The sequence below is a fragment of the Crinia signifera genome, chromosome 6, assembly GCF_055691185.1.
Source record: "Crinia signifera chromosome 6, ASM5569118v1, whole genome shotgun sequence".
NCBI classification, from domain to species: domain Eukaryota; kingdom Metazoa; phylum Chordata; class Amphibia; order Anura; family Myobatrachidae; genus Crinia; species Crinia signifera.
In genome coordinates this window covers 216,008,879-216,030,398 of record NC_139222.1, presented here as the reverse complement: position 1 = coordinate 216,030,398, position 21,520 = coordinate 216,008,879, and the positions used below count along the sequence as shown (strand labels likewise).

At 43.7% G+C, this 21,520-nt stretch overlaps 1 protein-coding gene across 11 annotated transcripts in view; it reads left to right on the top strand.

Annotated features, from left to right (window-relative positions):
* Window positions 1-21,520, top strand: part of BAIAP2 (BAR/IMD domain containing adaptor protein 2) — a 199,357-nt gene that overhangs the window by 156,102 nt on the left and 21,735 nt on the right. For all 11 annotated transcript variants that reach the window (XR_014444596.1, XM_083148820.1, XM_083148825.1 and 8 more), the window contains exons 8-12: window positions 12,769-13,008; window positions 13,296-13,494; window positions 14,560-14,761; window positions 17,810-17,875; window positions 18,156-18,318. Coding sequence is in view for 10 of the 11 variants with exons in the window: in XM_083148820.1 (XP_083004946.1) it covers window positions 12,769-13,008; window positions 13,296-13,494; window positions 14,560-14,761; window positions 17,810-17,875; window positions 18,156-18,318 (870 nt within the window). In the remaining variant the exon portion in view is untranslated. The remainder of the gene's footprint in view (window positions 1-12,768; window positions 13,009-13,295; window positions 13,495-14,559; window positions 14,762-17,809; window positions 17,876-18,155; window positions 18,319-21,520) is intronic.

Sequence of the window (21,520 nt, the reverse complement as noted above, 5' to 3'; positions counted from 1 at the left end):
ACCAAAATCTGTGCTGCCAAATCCAAAAATCACTCCTTCCCTTCTGAGTCCTGCCATGCACCCAACTGGTATTTTTTGGTCACATGTGAGGCATTGCCGTACTCGGGAGAAATTGGGGCACAGATTTTGGGGTGCTTTGTCTCCTTCATTCCTTGTGAAAATGAAAAATTTTGAGCCAGAACTGCATTTTTGTGTAAAAAAATGTAATTTTTCATTTTCACTGCCCAGTTGTATCAAAATTGGTGAAACCCCTGGGGGTTTGAAATGTACACTATACCCCTAGATGAATTCCCTGAGGGGTGTACTTTGCAAAATGGGGTGACTTGTGGGGGGGTTCCACTGTATTGGTGCTTTGGGAGTCTTGCTAATGCAACATGGCACCCACCATTCATTCCACCAAAATCTGTGCTGCCAAATCCAAAAATCACTCCTTCCCTTCTGAGTCCTGCCATGCGCCCAACTGGTATTTTTTGGTCACATGTGAGGCATTGCCGTACTCGGGAGAAATTGGGGCACAGATTTTGGGGTGCTTTGTCTCCTTCATTCCTTGTGAAAATGAAAAATTTTGAGCCAGAACTGCATTTTTGTGTAAAAAAATGTAATTTTTCATTTTCACTGCCCAGTTGTATCAAAATTGGTGAAACCCCTGGGGGTTTGAAATGTACACTATACCCCTAGATGAATTCCCTGAGGGGTGTACTTTGCAAAATGGGGTGAGTTGTGGGGGGGTTCCACTGTATTGGTGCAACATAGCACCCACCATTCATTCCACCAAAATCTGTGCTGCAAAATCCAAAAATCACTCCTTCCCTTCTGAGTCCTGCCATGCACCCAACTGGTATTTTTTGGTCACATGTGAGGCATTGCCGTACTCGGGAGAAATTGGGGCACAGATTTTGGGGTGCTTTGTCTCCTTCATTCCTTGTGAAAATGAAAAATTTTGAGCCAGAACTGCATGTTTGTGTAAAAAAATGTAATTTTCCATTTTCACATCCCAGTTGTACCAAAATTGGTGAAACCCCTGGGGGTTTGAAATGTACACTATACCCCTAGATGAATTCCCTGAGGGGTGTAGATTGCAAAATGGGGTGACTTGTGGGGGAGGTTCCTAACTTTTAGCACTTATGGTGCCTAGAAACCTACATGGTGCCTAAAAAAAAATCTCATAAAAAGGAGGCTCCAAAATCAAGTAGGTGCTCCTTCTATTATGAAGCCTGTGGTTTGGTCAACGTGCACACTAGGGCCACATATAGGATATTTTTGAAAACAAAAGAATTGGGGGAATCAATTTTTAGTCACATTTCTCTAGTAAAATCTAATGTATTCGGTAGAAAAATGTATTAAAATTGAAACTCTGCAAAAAAAAAGAAATTTTTAAATTTCACCTACACTTTGTTTTAATTCCAGTGAAACACCTAAAGGGTTAACAAACTTCCAAAATGCTGTTTTGAATACTGTGAGGGGTGCAGTTTTTGAAATGGCATCATTTATGGGGGTGTCTCACATACAAGTCCCTCAAAGTCACATCAGAACTGAACTGGTCCCTAAAAAAATCAGTGTTTGAAATTTTCTTGAAAATTTGAGAATTTGCTAGTCATATTTGAAGCCTCCTAGTGTCCAAAAAAATGAAAAGGAGGTTGAAATAATGATTGCAACATAAAGTAGACATATGGTCTTTGTTAGTTATTAACTATTTTGAGTGGTATGATTATTTGTCTCACAAGCAGAAAATGTGACATTTTGCATATTGCTAAATTTTCCATTTTTTCACGATATTTTGGTATTTTTCACAAAAAAACACAGACTGTATCGACCAAAATTTACCACTAACTTGAAGTACAATGTGTCACGAGAAAACAATCTCAAAATCACTGGGATAAGTAAAAGCAAAAAAAAGTTATCCCCACTTAAGTGAGACATGTCAGATTTGAAAAAAAGGGCTCTGTCATGAAGGGGTTAACAGCTGGCGGGCATAGTTTGGACATACCTGGTCTAAGGAGTAAATTTACGAAGATGGAAATTCTGTTTAAGATTGGATGTAGCCAGTCATTTCTACTTACTTATTTAGTACCCTCTAGAAGATCATAAATAAAATCTGGGTGCTTTGGCCAACGTCCCGTCTTCAATACAACTCCCCTCTTGGTTACTCTGGAAAGACACTAATGGGTCAATTTACTGAGGTCTTATATGTTGCCTAATTTTTGGAGAGTGTTAAGCGAGATCCTGCCACAACGCAGGCTATCCTACACATGCTTATCACCACAGGGGACCCTGCAGTCTATGACTAACTGCCAAAATTTCTGCCACACTACAGTGCGGTCACAGCTCCTCCAGCTTTAGCATGACAACACTGGATGGTGTTGGTTGTACCCCGAGCTGCCATCAAAAATTGTGGGGCTCGGGACTGACAAAATAGGCAGGGCCCCCTACCCCCTCATCAAACCCCGGCATGCCTGGTGAGACTTTCAGTGCCGGCAGCACTACTCAACCTCTACAGGTTCTGTATAATGTGTCAAGTGAAATTATATCAAATTATTCTTAATAGACCCCAGTCCTGGTCCCCCTCTGTCTGGGCTGCCGGGACTGGAGTCCCTGCAGTCCCCCCCCCCCCCCCCCCCCTATGGCTGCCCTCGTACTGCCATGTTGCTATTTCTTGCTTCTCACTTCCAGCCTGCTGCTTCATTGTTTTTAATATGCATGATTCTGTTGTGAATCCATCTGTCAGTGCCTTTGTATGAGTGCAACAGGCACCACCTGCCCGAACTTAGAACACCCAATATTGCAGATAAAAAGTCCCATGAAGATGCACCTATTGGGATGCAGGACAGTCTTCTAGCACTAGCCCACTACTTCCCCAGGTCTGGAAGAATTTCCAGCACTATGGGCCTGAATAAAATGTATAAGTAAAGCCGGTAACTTTGCAACTTGGCATAACCATATTGCTTTGTAGGTAGGTAGACTTCCTGCCAGGCTGTGTCAGTGGGGCACCGTGCCCCACTGACACATAATCTGACCATATGCACACTGCCTTTATAGCACCCCTGGATTGACCTACCCTATGCTGTTTTCACCTTCAGGCCGCAGTATTCTGCGGGTGGGAAAGTTTTGCACTCACTGCTGATGAATGCTGACTGGAGGGATGTGGTCATTAGGTCGACACATTAAAAATCTCGACATGGTCAAAATGTCAACGCAATCAAAAGATCGAAATTAAAAAGGTTGACATAGAATTATTCGACATGAGTTTTTTTTTTTTTTTTTTTTTTTTTTAACCAACTTGTTCATACTTTACCATCCCAGTGGGCATAGAAGGAGAATATAATAGAATACCCGAAGCATGGCAAGTGGTGGTGGTACACTTATACGGTGTCCTATGTCGACCTTTTTTCATGCTGACTTTTTGCTTGTGTTGACCTTTTGACCATGTTGAACTAGAGCTGATCGCTGTTGTGGGAATTTGCACAGCATTCGATTATCGAATTACTGCGCATACCTACAGATCGCGGTACGCAAGCGCAGGTAAAACCACGACAAACTACTAAAATCTTATTGTAAATCCCCTTGCAACGGACTGGCAGCAACCCACCCTTTATGGGCAACAAGCTGCCGTTTCCTGGAAGTGTCAAAGAAGAATGTAGGATGTGCCCAGGCGTTTTCAGGGAGAGTGTGTGAGGTCACCTTGCTCTGGCCTCCATAGGCCTGTCTATGCCAGAGTTGTAAAAGGGTCAGAGTTGCACTAACTTGCACAGACAGGAAAAATCATTCGATGGTGAGTTGCAAATGGACCTGCAGCAGGCAGCCAATCAGCGATTCATTCGTAGACTTGCACAGGGTGGGTTTTCACTCTGTGCGGCCACTATCTGATCACAGGGTTTTACAAATTTGCCCATCAACTCCCTAAGGACAGAGGGTAAATTTACTAAAGCTTCTAAAAAAAAAGGTGGGGGGATGTTGTCCACAGCAACCAATCAGATTTCATTCTAGAAAATGCTACACAAAATCCGATTGCTTTCTTGCATTTTAAGAAGCTTTAGTAAAATTACCAATAGGTTTTAATTTCAGACTCTATTACATTGCTGTGTGAAGAAGACTAACAAGCACTCTCTGCTGATTAAAATGATATGCTGATAAACACTAACTTTCCTATGCAGGTACATGTGCAGTATGAGGACACATCTATATGTAAATATATTTTACTAGTAACAACCAGACGGATTAGAGGTACGCTAGCTATTTAGCCACCATAAATTTAAGAATAAAAACCCTTGCTCCAGCTTTGCGGTTTAGTCCCAAGTGTATATTGACACCGTTCAGAGTTTTTTTTTTTTTTGCACTAGATCTTTCTCCTCCAAGACCGCAGCTTTCCAACCTTTGAATGGGAATCCCGGGACCCCACGGGATTAGTACAAATCTGGGAAGGAAGATAGGAGGAAGCGCTTCATAGTGCAAGTATTGTATTTATTAAAAGGCATCAATAGCTCATAAAAAAACAAGTGAAAACTATATAACTCGTACCCTGCTTTTCAGCAGCGTGGGATAAAATACCATGTGATTTGGTTTATTACCGTCTCCACAGTCAGTCTCTCCTTAGCGTGATCTAGGGGTAACGCTGCCGCGTCCTGTGTCTCTCCAACACAGTGGGATCACTGGCGCACTTTTTCCCTTTTCCACTCTCCTGATCTGTGACCGGCCAAAGGTATGCGTCTGTGTAGGACATGCTAGACTTAAAATTCACACATGTGGTGGATGAAACTGAACTTGAATTTCTGGATCTGAGTATAAACAGTAAGAGTAAGAAAATTGAGACATGCACCCACTTTAAGCCTGTAGATTTAAACCGCTACTTGGAGTATTCCAGTTGTCATTTACCGGCATGGAAAAATAATATACCATTTTCCCAATTTTCTCGTCTAAGACGAAATTGTAGTCAACAAAGTTTGAGTAGCAGGCTGAGATATATAAAGAAAGGTTCCTCGAAAGAGGGTACCCACTGTCCCTTATTGAAACCTCTAAGAACAAAGCTTTAGCAGTCCCAAGATCAGATTTGCTAGTGTATAAAGAGAAGAGGAGAGGCAATGAACCCAGAGCTACACAAAACGACTTGCAACAACAAAAAAAGTTCTTCTGCCCGTTTGTGACACCGTATAATAGCGCCGAAAAGGAAATCCGTAACCTAATCAGAAAAAATTGGCATATACTTCTATACGTGTGGTGGCTGTAAAATCTGCCCAATGGGAGAAAAAGGTGCTAAACACTTTCAAGATCGTTCTGGTAAAGATTTTGAGATCAAACAATTTATAAATTGTAACTCCAAGTTTATAGTATATATGTTGATGTGCCCTTGCGGCTATACATATATCGGAAAAACTAAACGAGCATTACAGATAAGAATCTTGGAGCATACAAGGAAAATTAAGAACAAAGTTGGCAATCCTAGCATCCCTAGACAATTCTTACAACAGCATGATGGGGATGCTAGTGGTTTAAGGGGATTGAAATGGTACTTCCCAATAAAAGGGGTGGTGATAGGGAGAAACAACTAATACGGAGGGATACACACTGGGGGCGAGATGTACTAAAGAGAAAATGCGGTAAAACCCCCGTTTTACCGCATTTTCCTATGTACTATTACCCGACCGCCACGTCACCGCAGTGTAGGGTATCGCCACCTTTGGGTGGTGATACCCTATAGAAGCCTATGGGCTTCTTTTCGCCGCCCGACGCCTCCGCCGAAAAACCCGCCGACCCCCCCCTCTCCCCCTCTCTTACCTGGTCCAGGTCCTCCTGGACCCGGAAGGTAACACCTTCCTCCCCCTAGTGACGCAGCCGGACGTCCTTCCGGCTGCAGAGGGGGAGGAAGAGGCGCCGGGGACAGCTTGCATAGCTGTCCCCAGCGTGAGGGATGCAGAAGGGGGCAGAGAGGTGACGGAGACCCCCCGCACACCACATTCCAGGTATCGCGGGGGGCCTCCGTCACCGCATCGCGATGCCAGCCGCATATGTTAGTACATATGCGGCGGCATCGCGGCGGGGGGGCCGTGATGGGCGGGGATGTATTTTAATACATCCCGCCCTGGATCTTAACCCTAGACACCCTTATACCAAACGGGCTGAATGGGAACTTTGAAATAACGCCATTTAATGAGAACACTTAAGATAGAGTATGTGTCACTTCTGTCTATCCATTTGCCTTTTGTGCTATCCATCTACCTTTCACCAGAGGTGTCCGTTGAAAATGATACAGACCAATTTGATTCTAGTAACGACATCGCTATGTACTCCTTGCATGTTGGGTAGTTGGTTAAAAAAAAAATTGTATTGTCATATAAAGCTACATTTAATAGAAAATGATCTAATGTTAATGGTCTATATATATATATATATATTGTGTAACCTTTTATAGTGGGTAATTGCTAATAAAATTGATGTATGGACATGTAAAATTCCACTCAGTTGAAAGTAGGGACCGATAACCTTATAAGATGTTGTAAACGTATTATGGAACACCCTAGGGTGCCGTATAAAGTTTATAATACTGAGAGAGTGAAAAAAATAGATTTAACTATTAATGAATATACCCCGCACTACCCGTATTTAGATTCCTAATTAGTCCACGTATAGGAAATTGGCTCTAAATTGCACACCCTCAGTAATGAAAGGTGCAATCTGCTGAGAATAAAATGGGTTATAGTGTTCCCTCTAGAAATGAGGGCGGGAAGGGCGCCGCAGCGCAAGGGGGGCAGACCGGGCCCGCCGATGTCACAATTGTGGGCGGTCCCGGGCAGCGACGTCACGAAAAGGGGCGTGCCCGGGCCGCGACGTTGTGAAAAGGGGCGGGCCCGGCCGGTGCCGTCACTAAAGGAGGCGGGGCCGGCACCGCCGAAGTTACCGTGCTGCCAGGGAAGCGATGGGAATCGCCGTCTAAGGCGGCGCTGCGCTTCCCCTTGCACACAGCCAGGGCAGGCACCACGCTGTTTTAGCAGGGCGCTGCTGGCAGGGCAGGGCGCATTTTACCCTGTAAAAATCGGGCAGGGCGCAGCGTCCCGCTAAAACAGCCTAGCGGGAACACTAGGTTACACAGAGAGAGAGGGTGCAAATGCACTATGCTATCATTACATTATAATATATAATAAGAGGTTGTTGGTATATCATTGGCCAGTGATATTGGCCTGCCCACCAATCGACCAGTCACCTCTTGTCGAGCAGGTCCCTAACACTCTGGGGTCACCACCTGGGACGCAGGGAACCCCGAAACACGATCCAGCTAAGGACCCCCCCAGGGCACCACAATAAACAATAGGGATAGTAAAGTGGTGAAATTAGAAGTATGAATTATATATTATAATGTAATGATAGCATAGTGCATTTGCACCCTCTCTCTCTAATACCCCTTTCAGACATACGCGAAAATCCCGGTTTTTTTCACATGAACGCGCCCAAACCCGGGAGTAGTGTATGTCTGAAAGGGTATACCCGGGATTTCACTCCCGGATACTGAGCACCTGCAATTGACCAGGGTTTTTCCCGGTATTTAACTCCCGGGTATAATACCCGGCTTATGTCTGAATGGGTTTACCCGGGTTTTTCAGTTTTAAACATGTGATGTTGCTTTTTTTTGCTGCCGGGGTGTGTCCCATTTTAATGATGAAACACTGAAATGCTTGAAAAGCCTGGCTTATGTGTGAAAGGGGTATACCCGGGTTTTTCCCGGATTTGGGGTGTAGTGTGAAAGGAGGTCTGTTACTAAAATCCTGGGAGTGACCTGGGTTGAAAATCCCGGGTAAACCTGGCCAAAATCCCAGGTAGTATGTCTAAAAGGGGTATCAGTCCACGTATAGCGCAGTCTGTGTTTAATGTGTGTGATGTCTATTGTATTGTTCAGTGTACTTGTGGTATTTTAAAGTGAGGTAATATGTTAACCGTATCTATGCTGAGTAAAAGAAAGATCTGTCCATGCTCTTAATTGAGTGGAGTTAGCTTAAACAGCTGTATATGCTTTGATATTTTGATATGTATATATTTGATGGAGCTGGTAGAAATACGAGAGTTGAGCGTCTGGTAGGACAGCCCACTGACTAAGTTATCGACGAAACGCGTCTGGGCGTGTTCTACACAGATGCATACCTTTTGGCCAGTCATAGATCAGGAGAGTGGAAAAGGGAAAAAGTGCGCCAGCGATCCCACTGTGTTGGAGAGATACAGGACACGGCAGCGTTACCCCTAGATCACGCTAAGGAGAGACTGACTGTGGAGATGGTAATAAACCAAATCACATGGTATTTTAACCCACGCTGCTGAAAAGCAGGGTACAAGTTATATAGTTTTCACTTGTTTTTTTTATGAGCAATTGATGCCTTTTAACCCCTTCCCGACATTGGACGTACATTTACGTCATGGTCGGGAAGTACTTCCCGACACATGGCATAAATGTACGTCATGGGTTTAAACTGTCACCGCGTCTATAGACGCGGTGACAGTTTGGAGATGTCTGCTGTCCCTGACAGCAGACATCCCCCCTCGCCGCCCAGGGGGGGCAGGGGTGCCCCCCCCGGTCGGCGATCGCTGCGATTGGCTGTTCAAATGTGAACAGCCAATCACAGCTATTTCTGTGTTACCGGCGGCTAAGCCGCTCGGTAACACAGAAATCGGTGGTGATCGGTGCTGTTAAGTACAGCACCGATCACCACTTCCCTCCCTCCCACCCGGCAGCCCTGCTCGCACTCACCCCGGCAGCTCCCTCTCAGCTCCCCCGGCAGCAGCAGCAGCGCACGCAGCGCTCCCCCCCTCCCCCCCCCCGCCAGCAGCAGCAGCAGCATCATAAGCTGCTTGTATAGATAATAAACTGAATTTTATATATATATATATATATATATATATATATATATATATGTGTATATATATATATATATATACACACATATATATATATATATATATATATATGTGTATATATATATATATGTGTATATATATATATGTGTGTGTCTATATATATATATATATATATATATATAGACACACACACACACACACACACACATATATATGTACTTCCCGACCGAAGACGTATATATACGTCATGGTTTTAAACTGTCACCGCGTCTATAGACGCGGTGACAGTTTGGAGATGTCTGCTGTCCCTGACAGCAGACATCCCCCCTCGCGGCGATCGCTGCGATTGGCTGTTCAAATGTGAACAGCCAATTGCAGCGTTTTCTGTGTTACCGGCGGCTAAGCCGCTCGGTAACACAGTGATCGGTGGTGATCGGTGCTGTTAAGGACAGCACCGATCACCACCGATCGCCAGCCCCCCCCCTCCCACCCGGCAGCCCCCCCTCCCTCCCACCCACCCGGCTGCCGCAGCGCCAGCACCCCTCCCACCCCCCCACCAGCCGCAGCGCCAGCCCCTCTCCCACCCCCCCACCAGCCGCAGCGCCAGCCCCTCTCCCACCCCCCCACCAGCCGCAGCGCCAGCCCCCCTCCCAAAGCTGGTGAGCAAAATGGGGTCACATGTGGGGGGGTTCCACTGTATTGGTGCTTCGGGGGTCTTGCTAATGCGACATAGCACCCACCATTCATTCCACCACCAAATATCACTCCTTCCCTTCTGAGTCCTGCCATGCACCCAACTGGTATTTTTTGGTCACATGTGAGGCATTGCCGTACTCGGGAGAAATTGGGGCACAGATTTTGGGGTGCTTTGTCTCCTTCATTCCTTGTGAAAATGAAAAATTTTGAGCCAGAACTGCATTTTTGTGTAAAAAATTACATTTTTTTACACAAAAATGCAGTTCTGGCTCAAAATTTTTCATTTTCACAAGGAATGAAGGAGACAAAGCACTCCAAAATCTGTGCCCCAATTTCTCCCGAGTACGGCAATGCCTCACATGTGACCAAAAAATACCAGTTGGGTGCATGGCAGGACTCAGAAGGGAAGGAGTGATATTTGGATTTTGCAGCACAGATTCTAGTTGAATGACCCCTGAAGCACCCATACAGTGGAACCCCCCCACAAGTGACCCCATTTTGAAAACTACACCCTTCAGGGAATTCATCTAGGGGTATCGTGTACATTTCAAACCCCCAGGGGTTTCACCAATTTTGATACAACTGAGCTGTGAAAATGAAAAAATATTTTTTTTCATTTTCACAGCCCAGTTGTATCAAAATTGGTGAAACCCCTGGGCGTTTGAAATGTACACTATACCCCTAGATGAATTCCCTGAAGAGTGTAGTTTTCAAAATGGGGTCACTTGTGGGGGAGGTTCCTAACTTTTAGCATCTTATGGTGCCTAGAAACCTACATGGTGCCTAAAAAATAATCTCATAAAAAGGAGGCTCCAAAATCAAGTAGGTGCTCCTTCTATTATGAAGCCTGTGGTTTGGTCACCGTGCACACTAGGGCCACATATAGGATATTTATGAAAACAAAAGAATTGGGGGAATCAATTTTTAGTCACATTTCTCTAGTAAAATCTACTGTGTTCCTTAGAAAAATGTATTAAAATTGAAAATCTGCAAAAAAAAAGAAATTTTGAAATTTCACCTACACTTTGTTTTAATTCCTGTGAAACACCTAAAGGGTTAACAAACTTCCAAAATGCTGTTTTGAATACTTTGAGGGGTGCAGTTTTTGAAATGGCATCATTTATGGGGGTGTCTCACATACAAGTCCCTCAAAGTCACATCAGAACTGAACTGGTCCCTAAAAAAATCAGTGTTTGAAATTTTCTTGAAAATTTGAGAATTTGCTATTCATATTGTAAGCCTCCTAGTGTCCAAAAAAATTAAAAGGAAGTTGAAATAATGATGGCAACATAAAGTAGACATATGGTCTATGTTAGTTATTAACTATTTTGAGTGGTATGATTATTTGTCTCACAAGCAGAAAATTTAACATTTTGCAAATTGCTAAATTTTCCATTTTTTTACGACATTTTGGTATTTTTCACAAAAAAACACAGACTGTATCGACCCAAATTTACCACTAATTTGAAGTACAATGTGTCACGAAAAAACAATCTCAAAATCACTGGGATAAGTAAAAGCAAAAAAAAGTTATCCCCACTTAAGTGATACATGTCAGATTTGAAAAAAAGGGCTCTGTCAGGAACGCAAAAACTGGCTCTGTCAGGAAGGGGTTAATAAATACAATACTTGCACTATGAAGCTCTTCCTCCTATCTTCCTTCCCATATTTTACAAGTAAGCCTGCTCGAAGCTAATGCTTGGAAAGTTAGTAGATGTTTCACTTGCTGCCAACAGATGGCAGTGTTTTGGAGCCACATGGAAACTAGACTTCTATATATGTAGATCATACGTGCCTACTTTTGGAAACTAGTTTCAGGGAGATTATAGTTGGTAATATAATTTTGCAATGTGCCCCAGTGAGGGGGGGGGGGGGTGTCATGCTTCACCCAATGGGAGTGTCTAGTTCCATATATGGAGAGATTGTGAAAAGAGATTGTGAACATGGCACCTAGAGTGGGTGTGTAATTTAAAATGACTTCTATCCAAACGTAGATGAGCCCCAAAGCAGTAAGAGTTACTATGTTTGATTAAGTGCTGGGAAAAGGTGCAGATGATTCAATGTAAAAGTATATGTCTCGAATTTCTTTTTGTTTTCCTCAAATTGTCACCATGTAATGTGGACTAGGTAAAATGAAGGAGATTGCTAGACTAATGGGGGAGAGAGGGAGATTGCTGCTATTTCAGGGAGTCTCCTGCAGAATGCAGGAGGGTAGGCAACTATGAAGATGATACTATACTATACGTTTGTGTGCATGTGTGTACCTTGCATCTAATATGTGTGTGTGTGTGTGTGTGTGTGTGTGCGCCAGTCACCTAACTTTAGATGTTTCAGTAAGGGTAAAGCGTCTGTTCTTAAAATTGCTGAATAACTGATTGAGGTGTTAATTACTTTAGTTATTTCACATTACAGAATGTATGTGTTGAGCTGGAACTTATGTACACCTTGCCGTAGTGAAGCTTGCTCTCTTTATCTCTGTATTTAACGGCATTTGATCTGCAGAAGGTGTGTATTGGGGACAGGCTCTGTTGTGGAGAAGGTGGCTTGCCATGACTGTATGATGTTCACATGCTCCCTTCTTCTGAGGTGTCACCACACTCAAACCTCCTTCAATTCTTCTGCAGCTGGGAGGTTGGAAAACCCTTTAATGTAGAAGTCTCCTGGATTATAGATTTGTAATTATTCTCCACCCTTAGGCATTTCTTTGTTCAGCGACGTCAGCTAGAGGAACTGATATTCGGAGGATTATACCCTGACATTGTAGCAAAACAGACTATACATTTGTACAGTCTTATTTTAATCATTTCTGCCTGTTATTTTGGTTTATTCAGAGCTGTGCTAGTGTCTTCCAGTGTTCATAGCCCACCTATTTCTCAGGAAAGGAGGAGGAGGAGAGCAATTGAAAATGAAAGCCTTGTTCCCAACTCCCACACACACATTTTGTGCTGCCCACATGCCTCTTACTCAGCTAGATGCAGTGCCACTTGGTTGGAAGGAGGGAGGGATGAGAAAAGCCCTTTGCTGTACAGGAGGATTCCTTTTTAGATGTTTGGTGCCATCTTGTGGTGAAAGTGTATCTAGTACTTTTGTATAATTTCCTCTCGCCGCATTGCATGCTGGGCCAACCCAGCCATTGTAAAGCACAGATATTGTGCTGTTAATAAATTGATCATTGCAAATTGGTTACAAGAAGGAGGGTTCTTAAATGTTCTGATCACTTTTATGTGTTTCTCTTGTTAGGGTAAAGATATACTGGCTCAGAAGATTCCTTCCTGGCAGCAGTCAGGTGCTGACCCAAACAAAATTCCAGACCGAGCCCTTCAGATAATGCAACAGATGGCTATAGGCAGCAATGGTACAATTATGTCCGGGACGCTTTCTGGGCCTCTGACCAACTCAAAATCCAGCCTGTCCATATCGGACCCTATTCCAGGTGCCAAACCTCTGCCAGTGCCCCCGGAGCTTGCCCCTTTTGTAGGGGTAAGTAGATGTTCTCAAACTCGGTCCTCGGGACCCCACACAGTGCATGTTTTGCAGGTCGCCTCACAGAAGCACAAGTGAAATAATTAGCTCCACCAGTGAATCTTTTAAAATGTGCCAATGAGTAATGAATGCACCTTTGCGACTGCCGGGTGACCTGGAAAACATGAACTGTGTGGGGTCCTGAGGACCGAGTTTAAAAAACCCCTGTTCTAGATCTTACTCAAACGGGATGCTCAAAGAAATAGATTCATTATTAAGTCAAAGTTGTATCTTCTCTTCCACAGAGAATGTCTGCTCAAGAGGGCACCCCTATAATGAATGGGGTCTCGGGGCCAGCACCAAACCTTTATGAACACTGGGGAGAAATGAAACCAATCCAGCCCAAAATCTCTCCCTCGCAGCCACACAAACAGATCAGTGATTCCTACTCAAATACCCTTCCAGCACGCAAGAGTGTTCCACCCAAAAACAGTTACACAGTGGGTAAGTGTGCAAGTTTGATCTCCTGTTAAATGTGTCAAACCTATATGGGATCTAACTGGACTACAGTATGTCTATAATCATACAAGGAATGGAGTAACCTTAGGAATTATTTTAAGGATGACCTTTATTGAGTTATGAAGCATCCTGAAGATTAAACCTATCATCTAAAGGTGCCCATAGACGGTACAATTTTTCAGTGCGTGTTGAACTAGATCGTAACGCATGCGATCCGAAATTAGTTAAAAAAGCACAGGCTGCACAGACTTTGTACTGTGCAATGGAGTTCCTGCGGGAGCGTGCATCGCAGGCACAGTGTATTGACACCTTAAGTCCTAGGGTTCCTTAGACACTCTGACAGGCCAAACCTGACGAAGGAGAAATAAGTCTCAAACGCATTGATTGGAGGAAGATCCCGGACAATATCTGTTAAGAAAATGAGCTTGCCAGATGCTATATTCCATGATCAGGAGCCCCTATTAGAAAAGGAATGCGACACTGCAGACTGTACTCCATATATAATAGAATCTAATACTTTGGTGTGTCTGTTGTGTATTACATAGTGTGAGTCTGACTTAAATAGCTGGCAGGCTGTCCTGTGTGGTGTCCCTTTTCAGTGACCTTGATCATTTGCATTCTGATGAAGGTTTCTATACACCACAAAATAGCTGCCGTAGGTAAGAGGGTTTCTATAATATAAAGAGGTCTGTTATCAAATATTTAAGATGGAAATAAAGATTTGTTCCTATTTTCCCTATAGCATAGTGGTATGTATGTTCTATTAGTCTCATGATTATTGAATAAACCCAATCAAAGAAATTGGTACCTTTTTTTTTTTTTGATTATTTATTTATTTTGCTCCTTTGTCTGGAATAAAGTTGAGCGACCATCCCAATGCAATGTTTGACATTACTCTTAACTTTGTAGATTTACATGGGAATATTGTAAATATTCATAACTGTGATCGATGTATTGTGATCTGCCAACTTCATTCAGCAGATTCACTAGAGCTTGTAGTTTCCGGACACTGTATTAACCGAACAATCCTCTGGAATTTTTTTTGCGCAGCGGAGAACAAGACCCTGCCTCGTTCCAGCTCCATGGCAGCCGGGCTAGAAAAGAATGGCAGGACAAGAGTGCAGGCCATCTTCTCACATGCCGCTGGGGACAACACTACTTTACTCAGCTTCAAGGATGGCGATTTCATTACCCTACTGGTTCCTGAGGCAAGAGATGGCTGGCATTATGGGGAGAGTGAGAAGACAAAACTGTAAGAAGCAAATGCATATTACTTTTGTTCGAACATGAAAGAAAATGTAACCATACACAGCACTGATGTAATATCAAGCTATCCCTGCTGTAACATATAAGGATATTTGAAGCCACTTAATTCTGCGACCATATAAAAGAAAAGTACAAGTCCACGGGCAAAGGGGCTTTTTAGTTAGGTCACGTACAGTATCTCCCAGGTGACTGCTAACAAACGTTTATTGTACTTAGGATTATTCTGCTTTTTGTATAAGGTGATTCTACTATTCTGTTGCAATTTCTGTTCAGCCCCATTGATGCATTCCATCACAGAACACTTCCTAATGTGTCATGTGACCCAACTACTCTTCACATAGGTATATAAAGGAAGCTTTATTCCTGTGAACAAATACCCTTCCCTACACTTTGCATTAACCTCTACAGTAAAGAATTAGCCAGCATTTAGCAGCCTGTACTCTGGGAACAGATGTGCAGATTGCTCATATCACATTACTGGCTGTGGGTGTCTGCAGCCTAGAGGAGATGTGAGCTAGTAAGAATAGTAACAGCTTAGAACACACAGCTTTTCTCTCTTGGCTACTGACTACAGCTGACCTGGAACTTTAGGTGCGTTTCTAAGCTGATTTGTTTTAAACTGTTCGCTCATTCTTTCTCTGTTACTAAAATGAGTATAACCGTTAAACTAGATAAATGTTGATGAAAATGAACATGCAGCCTTCTTATTCCTGTACACTGCAAGCCTCAATATCTTATTGCTTAATTCGATAGGAAGAGTACACAATACTGGGCTGACAGCCTTTTACCCCTTTTACACCAACGAAAAACCCAGGTCGGACCCAGGTCGGACCCAGGTCAGTGTTGGTGTAAATGGGACCAACCCAGGTCCATTGACACTGGTCTCCTACCCAGGTCCTGACCAGGGTTGAACACTGGTCGGACCTGGGTCGTGAGCGGTGTAAATGGTCCCAACCCAGGTCGGGACATCTGGTTAGTGCTGAAAGGATACCAGAAGCATGGGACGCCTTTCCGTAAGTCAGTACCATGCGTTCCACAGTGCATTGCCATACCTCCCAACTGTCACGATATCAGCGGGACAGTCACGATTTTCGGGTCCTGTCCCGCTGTCCCACCCACGGCAGGCATTGTCCCGCTGCGGGGGGTGGCAGTTGGGAGACCCCCCAATCTAATAGAATAGACGCTGTGGGCATGGGCACAGCGTCTATTCTCGTATGAAAATGAGGTTGCGGCTAATTAGCATAAGCTGCGCCCTCATTTGCATACACCCCGTCCCCTTTTCGGGCACTCGCGCGAGTGTCCCTATTTCCCCAACACAGAAGTTGGGAGGTACTGTATGCATTGCAGCAGCAGAAGACAGCAACCCGTGCGGACAGTGCACACAGGCTGCTACCTGGCACTCCACAGGTGGACCTGCCACAACCCTATCTGGCACTAGGATGCAGCGCTGTCAGGCAGTAGTGGGACCAAGAGCTTAAAGGAGGAGGGTGCATGATGTGCCTCCCACTCCAGTGACTCCATTTTTTAAGGGATATATACTCTACCTACAGAAATCATTTATGTTTGTTTTGGGGGGGGCTGGGGGGAGGGGTATGGATTGTATGGTCGACCTAAAGATTGTCAACAGTCATAAGGTCGACATACTGCAAGGTCGACAGGTGTCTAGGTCGACATGGGATAAGATCGACAGGTCATCAGGTCGACACACGCATTAGGTCGACATGGTCTAGATCGACAGTCAAAAGGTCAACATGGGTTTTTTCACTGTTTTTTTTTTTTTACCCGAATGTCGACATAGTTTTAAGTGTCCATGCACTCGGCACACTATTTTATTCTCCCACAATGCCCCAGTGCAGTGATGGCTAACCTTGACACTCCAGCTGTTGTTGAACTACACATCCCAGCATGCCCTGCATCAGTTTTAGCATGGCCAAATAGTAAAACTGTAGCAGGGCATGCTGGGATGTGTAGTTCAATAACAGCTGGAGTGTCAAGGTTAGCCATCACTGCCCTAGTGGATATTAGGGCATGAAATACCGCCTGTCGGCTCATTAAACAGTGAAAAATCCTATGCCGACCTAATGCTTGTGTCGACCTAATGACTTGTTGACCTTGTCACATGTGGACCTTGCAGTATGTCGACCTAGTGGTGTCGCCCTAATGACTGTCGACCATCTTTAGGTTGACCAACTGAATGCTGCTGCAGGGGCAGAGGACTGGGGGGAGCCCATGGGTGATGCTGCACTTTTATACCGCTATGTGCGCTTCATCACTGAATATAACTTTTTGACAAAATATTTTGCTAAATAAACCAACCAACATTTTTCAATGCTAACTTGTCATGTCTTTTTTAATTTTTATTTAAATCATTGAGGGAAGGTTGGCTGGCAGTTTATCAGTCCTAAAATTGACATTTTTAATGTCATCCATAGGGAAAAGCAGGGCTGACCCAGGTTCAGTGTAAATGGTGCAGACCCAGGTCCGACCCAGGTTGAAGTGCTGTGTAAATGGGGTATGAAGCAGGGTCCAACCCTGGAAACTTCCGTGTTCAAAGACCAGGGTCCGACCAGGGATTTTGGTGTAAAAGGGGTATAATTTAAACCCCCCCCCCCCCCCCCCCCCCAAAAAAAAACCAGACACTTTAGTGTGTGACCGGGGCGGGACACAGGTGTGATGGTGTAAGCATGGCTTGTGCAGTGTGTGACCACTGACTGCCACACTGCGCAGAACCGCAGACCGGCAATTGCATTCCCGGTCATTTTGGGGACAAATCCCTGGATCCTGTCGATCCCAGGATTGGCCACCCAAGTGGGCTGGTACTTTACCTTTTTGAATAAACTTTTTTATGAATACAATAGAATTGTTTGTTTTGCTGACTTTTTTTTTTTTTTAATCTAGTTTTAACCCTGCTAAATCATATTGTTCAAAATATGGATTTGTCAGTGTACAAAGATCTATATGAATGCAGGCCATTGTTTCAAGTCTTAATACACCTAGACTATTTCCTCACCTTGGGTCTTTTTCTACCTTCTAGGAGAGGATGGTTCCCTTTCTCTTACACACGAGTGCTAGAACGTGGAGGAGACCGAGCACAGGTGAAGTGAGTAAACAGGCTTTATGTATACCAGTCACCTACACACAATGGAGGCAGACATTTTTTGGACTGATCAGTGTTCAACAGAAAGCGCCTTCAGTTCTGGCACCTGTTCAGAGTGAATTAATAATGTGCTGTTTATTTATGAATATTAGTTCCGCTGTCTAAAATTGCTGCCTTCCCTGTGCTCTTCAATATGTTTTAGGTGTACTTATCCTATGAGTTAATCCTAATCAAATCACTTGCATAATATTGGTTAAAAAAAACTTCTGTTGTGCCCCTACAGTTTACAGCCAGGGAAGAGTAGCAGCACTGGGAATTTGTTAGATAAAGAGGACCTCTCCATGCCACCTCCAGACTACAATATGGCTGCACGTGGTTTCCCTCCCCAAGCTGTAAGCTCCTTCAAACCACGACCCTACAGTGTGGCTGCTCCAGCCTTTACACAGGTGAGACAAAAACTTTAACCAATGATTTTAAACAGCTGTTGGCATCTGACACCCGAATCTAACTATCTAGGCCTACCTGTCTTGTACTGTAAAAATGGAGGGTACTTGTTTCCTAGCATGGCGCCCATTAAGCAAATAGCTTAGTGGGCTATTCTGCGTACGAAAATATTAAGTCCATGTCCATATTAAGTGCACAGGAGTGCTTATAAAATGAAATATCGCATAGGATCGCATGGCACCAAATGATGGTGATGCTTACTAAGCCATTGCGTGACTCCCAGTATCTACGCCACCCCGAAGCGTGGCGAGCGCAGCGGAACGCGTCCTCCGACCTTTTCATACCCCCACTATCCACGTCGGCGTGGAGTTTACTTCATATAGTGCAGCGAGCCACCGCGCCTGAAGAGTGGCGAATGGACGCGGAATACAGGTAAAGTAATGCGCGTCCCCTTGCGGGGGCTTCGGGCTCGGTGGCTCGCTGCGCTCGCCACACTTTATAAAATCAACTCCACGCTGACGTGGATAGTTGGGGTATGAAAAGGTCGGAGGACGCGTTCCGCCGCCCCTCGCGGGGCTCGCCACGCTTCAGGGTTGCGTGGATAGTGGGGATGTTTTAGGAACACATTCACACCAGCCATATCATACATCTGAAAATATAGAGCATCGCATGTCATGCAAAAAGGGCATGCAATGAGATGCGATTTCACTATGTTAGCGTACGTAGAAAATCTGGGCGCCATACTAGGAACCAAGTACCAAATGGAGTACATTCCTTTTTACTTGTTGCTTAATACCCTAATACCTGGTAGCAATATATTGCATTTCGAGAGTACGCTCATCACCCAACAAATGATGTGGCTCAATCAGTTTATAAGTAATGGGCGGCATGATGATAAAACAGGAATTGGGGACTCGAGCAAGCATGATAAAAGCAAATGTAACGGTTATCTGATAGATGAGCTCTCATACAACCATTGACCAACAAAGACTAAACCTAATTGCCTTATATTTGCAAATGAAATGCATATGTCTTATATGAAGATAGTTTTTTTTTTTTTTTAATTGATAAAATATGAATAAATTTAATTTTGCTACCGGTTATCCTTAGGATCAGTCATGTGGTGGTGTGTAGTCGTGCTTATGATTGTCCAAATGTTTTATGATTGGCAGTCCCTAGCACTGGTTTTGTTGGTCACTTTGACCATAAATAATTAGAATTGGTCCTGGATCACCAGCCTGAGGCACCCCTGCATCCCAGGGTGCCGAAGCACATAGTACATATACTGCTGAATCCTTTAGGGCAGTGGTTGGCTGGCTGTTTTTTATTTTTTATCAACGCTGTGTTTATCTTCTTTTTTAATGGCTTAATACATCTGCCCCATTGGTCAGTAAGTGTTACAGTCCCAGACAATTGGCTCCTCACTCATTGCCAAACACAGCTTGTAACATGGCAGTTAGGAGCTGATCGGCTGGTACTTTATCTCTCTTTGGGCAGTATTCAATTCAGGAAAAATATCTGCACTTTGCACCCATTTTTAGGTTTTGACTTGCCCTATTTGATCCCCGTGGAGATTTTTCGCCTGTGCGAAAAATCCAACATCAGTGTAAATCGACAAAATTGTTGCAAATTCACGTGGTTTGTCGAATTTGCAGTAATGTTTGCCCATGCCTATTCACCTCTCCAAAAAATATGAAATGGCATGGGTAAAATGGTGAAAATGTTCTCAAAAACAGGCGACACCGCCTGTGATTGAACAGGTGAATCTCTTGCCATTTTTTCACCTGGCAAAAAATGAGTCCGGGATTTAATACCCCCCTTTATCACCCGCCACTTTATCATTTGTTAAGGCTTCATACATCTGTCCCACAGTCTGGAACATGGCAGGCACTAGGCTGAGGTCTTCGTACATTTGGCAGGTCCACAAAGTAGCAAGGCCCACAGAGTCTTAATGATTTAGGATAGGACAGCGGCAGCATGACCTCTAGTCTGTCAGAGGCTGCCCTCTGCCCAGATTGGTCACCTAGCTGTGTGATTATTCCCAGGAAATCTCTTTAACTCATTGGTTGTTGTTGCCTTCTCCATCAGCTCTATAACGCAAGGACATCCCGGCAAGTATGTTTTTATGCATACCGGAGTTAAAAGTAGGGATGAGACATAGCTCAATGAATTGTGAAACATGCTGGGAACATGTTACTATACACAGGAAGTCCATTCCTTTTTAATCTCTTCATGTGGCTTGCAGACCAATGGTCTCTGTTCTCTGGTATACCAAATGTGGGTGTTGGTAATCATGCAAGTTGGCAAGAAACACCTGGAAGGTAACCATGACAAACACTCATCCTATCCAATCCAGGGCATTTGTAGGGGTTCTCAAACATTGCCAATTGCTGGAGTTGAAACCTGACAGTGATGGAATGACTACATGGCTGTATCCTCTTAACACCAAAAGTTACCCCAATGTACCAAGTGGTATCCTTAGTCAAAGCGTGCTGGATAATTTTATGTATTTTTGTATCGAACAAACTGTGTAACCTGAGCGCTTTTAATTTAGGAGTCTTCTAAATAATTAACGAGATGTATGGATTACATTTTGTTAATGTATTGGTGTCTTAATAATTTAACATCATCAGAAGAATCCTTATCAATATTCTAAACAGTGATTTGTGTGCAGCACATTTAGGCTTGAACAACAAGCCCACAAAACATTGGTGTCATTGGTAGCAGCAAGTCCAGTTTACAAATGTGTAACAAGGTTTGCAGCTGTAGGTTACAGCAATCTCTACCGGATTCCACCTGCTCCTAGGAGTTGAGAATGACTAAAAATTAATTTATGTTCCCCAGATTAGCTTCTGGATTTTAAGTATTTGAATATTTTATATTAATACTGTGTTTGGTCAAATACCTGTGTGTGTGTGTGTGTGTGTGTGTGTGTGTGTGTGTGTGTATATAAATTACTAATACTTTTATATGGGAAAATTTTCATCCTGTCTTCTAAGATTTAAGGGGAAATGTAATAGGATGACAGATTAAAAAAAGTGATATTTGGTAAGAAATCTCCAGGTTTTTTAAAGCGGCAATCATTTACACTGCAAAACCATTTTCATTTTGAAGTGTAAATGATTTCCGCTTTAAAAAAACCTGGAGATTTCTTATCAAATTTCCCACTTTTTGAATATCTCATCCAATTAAATTTCACCCTCA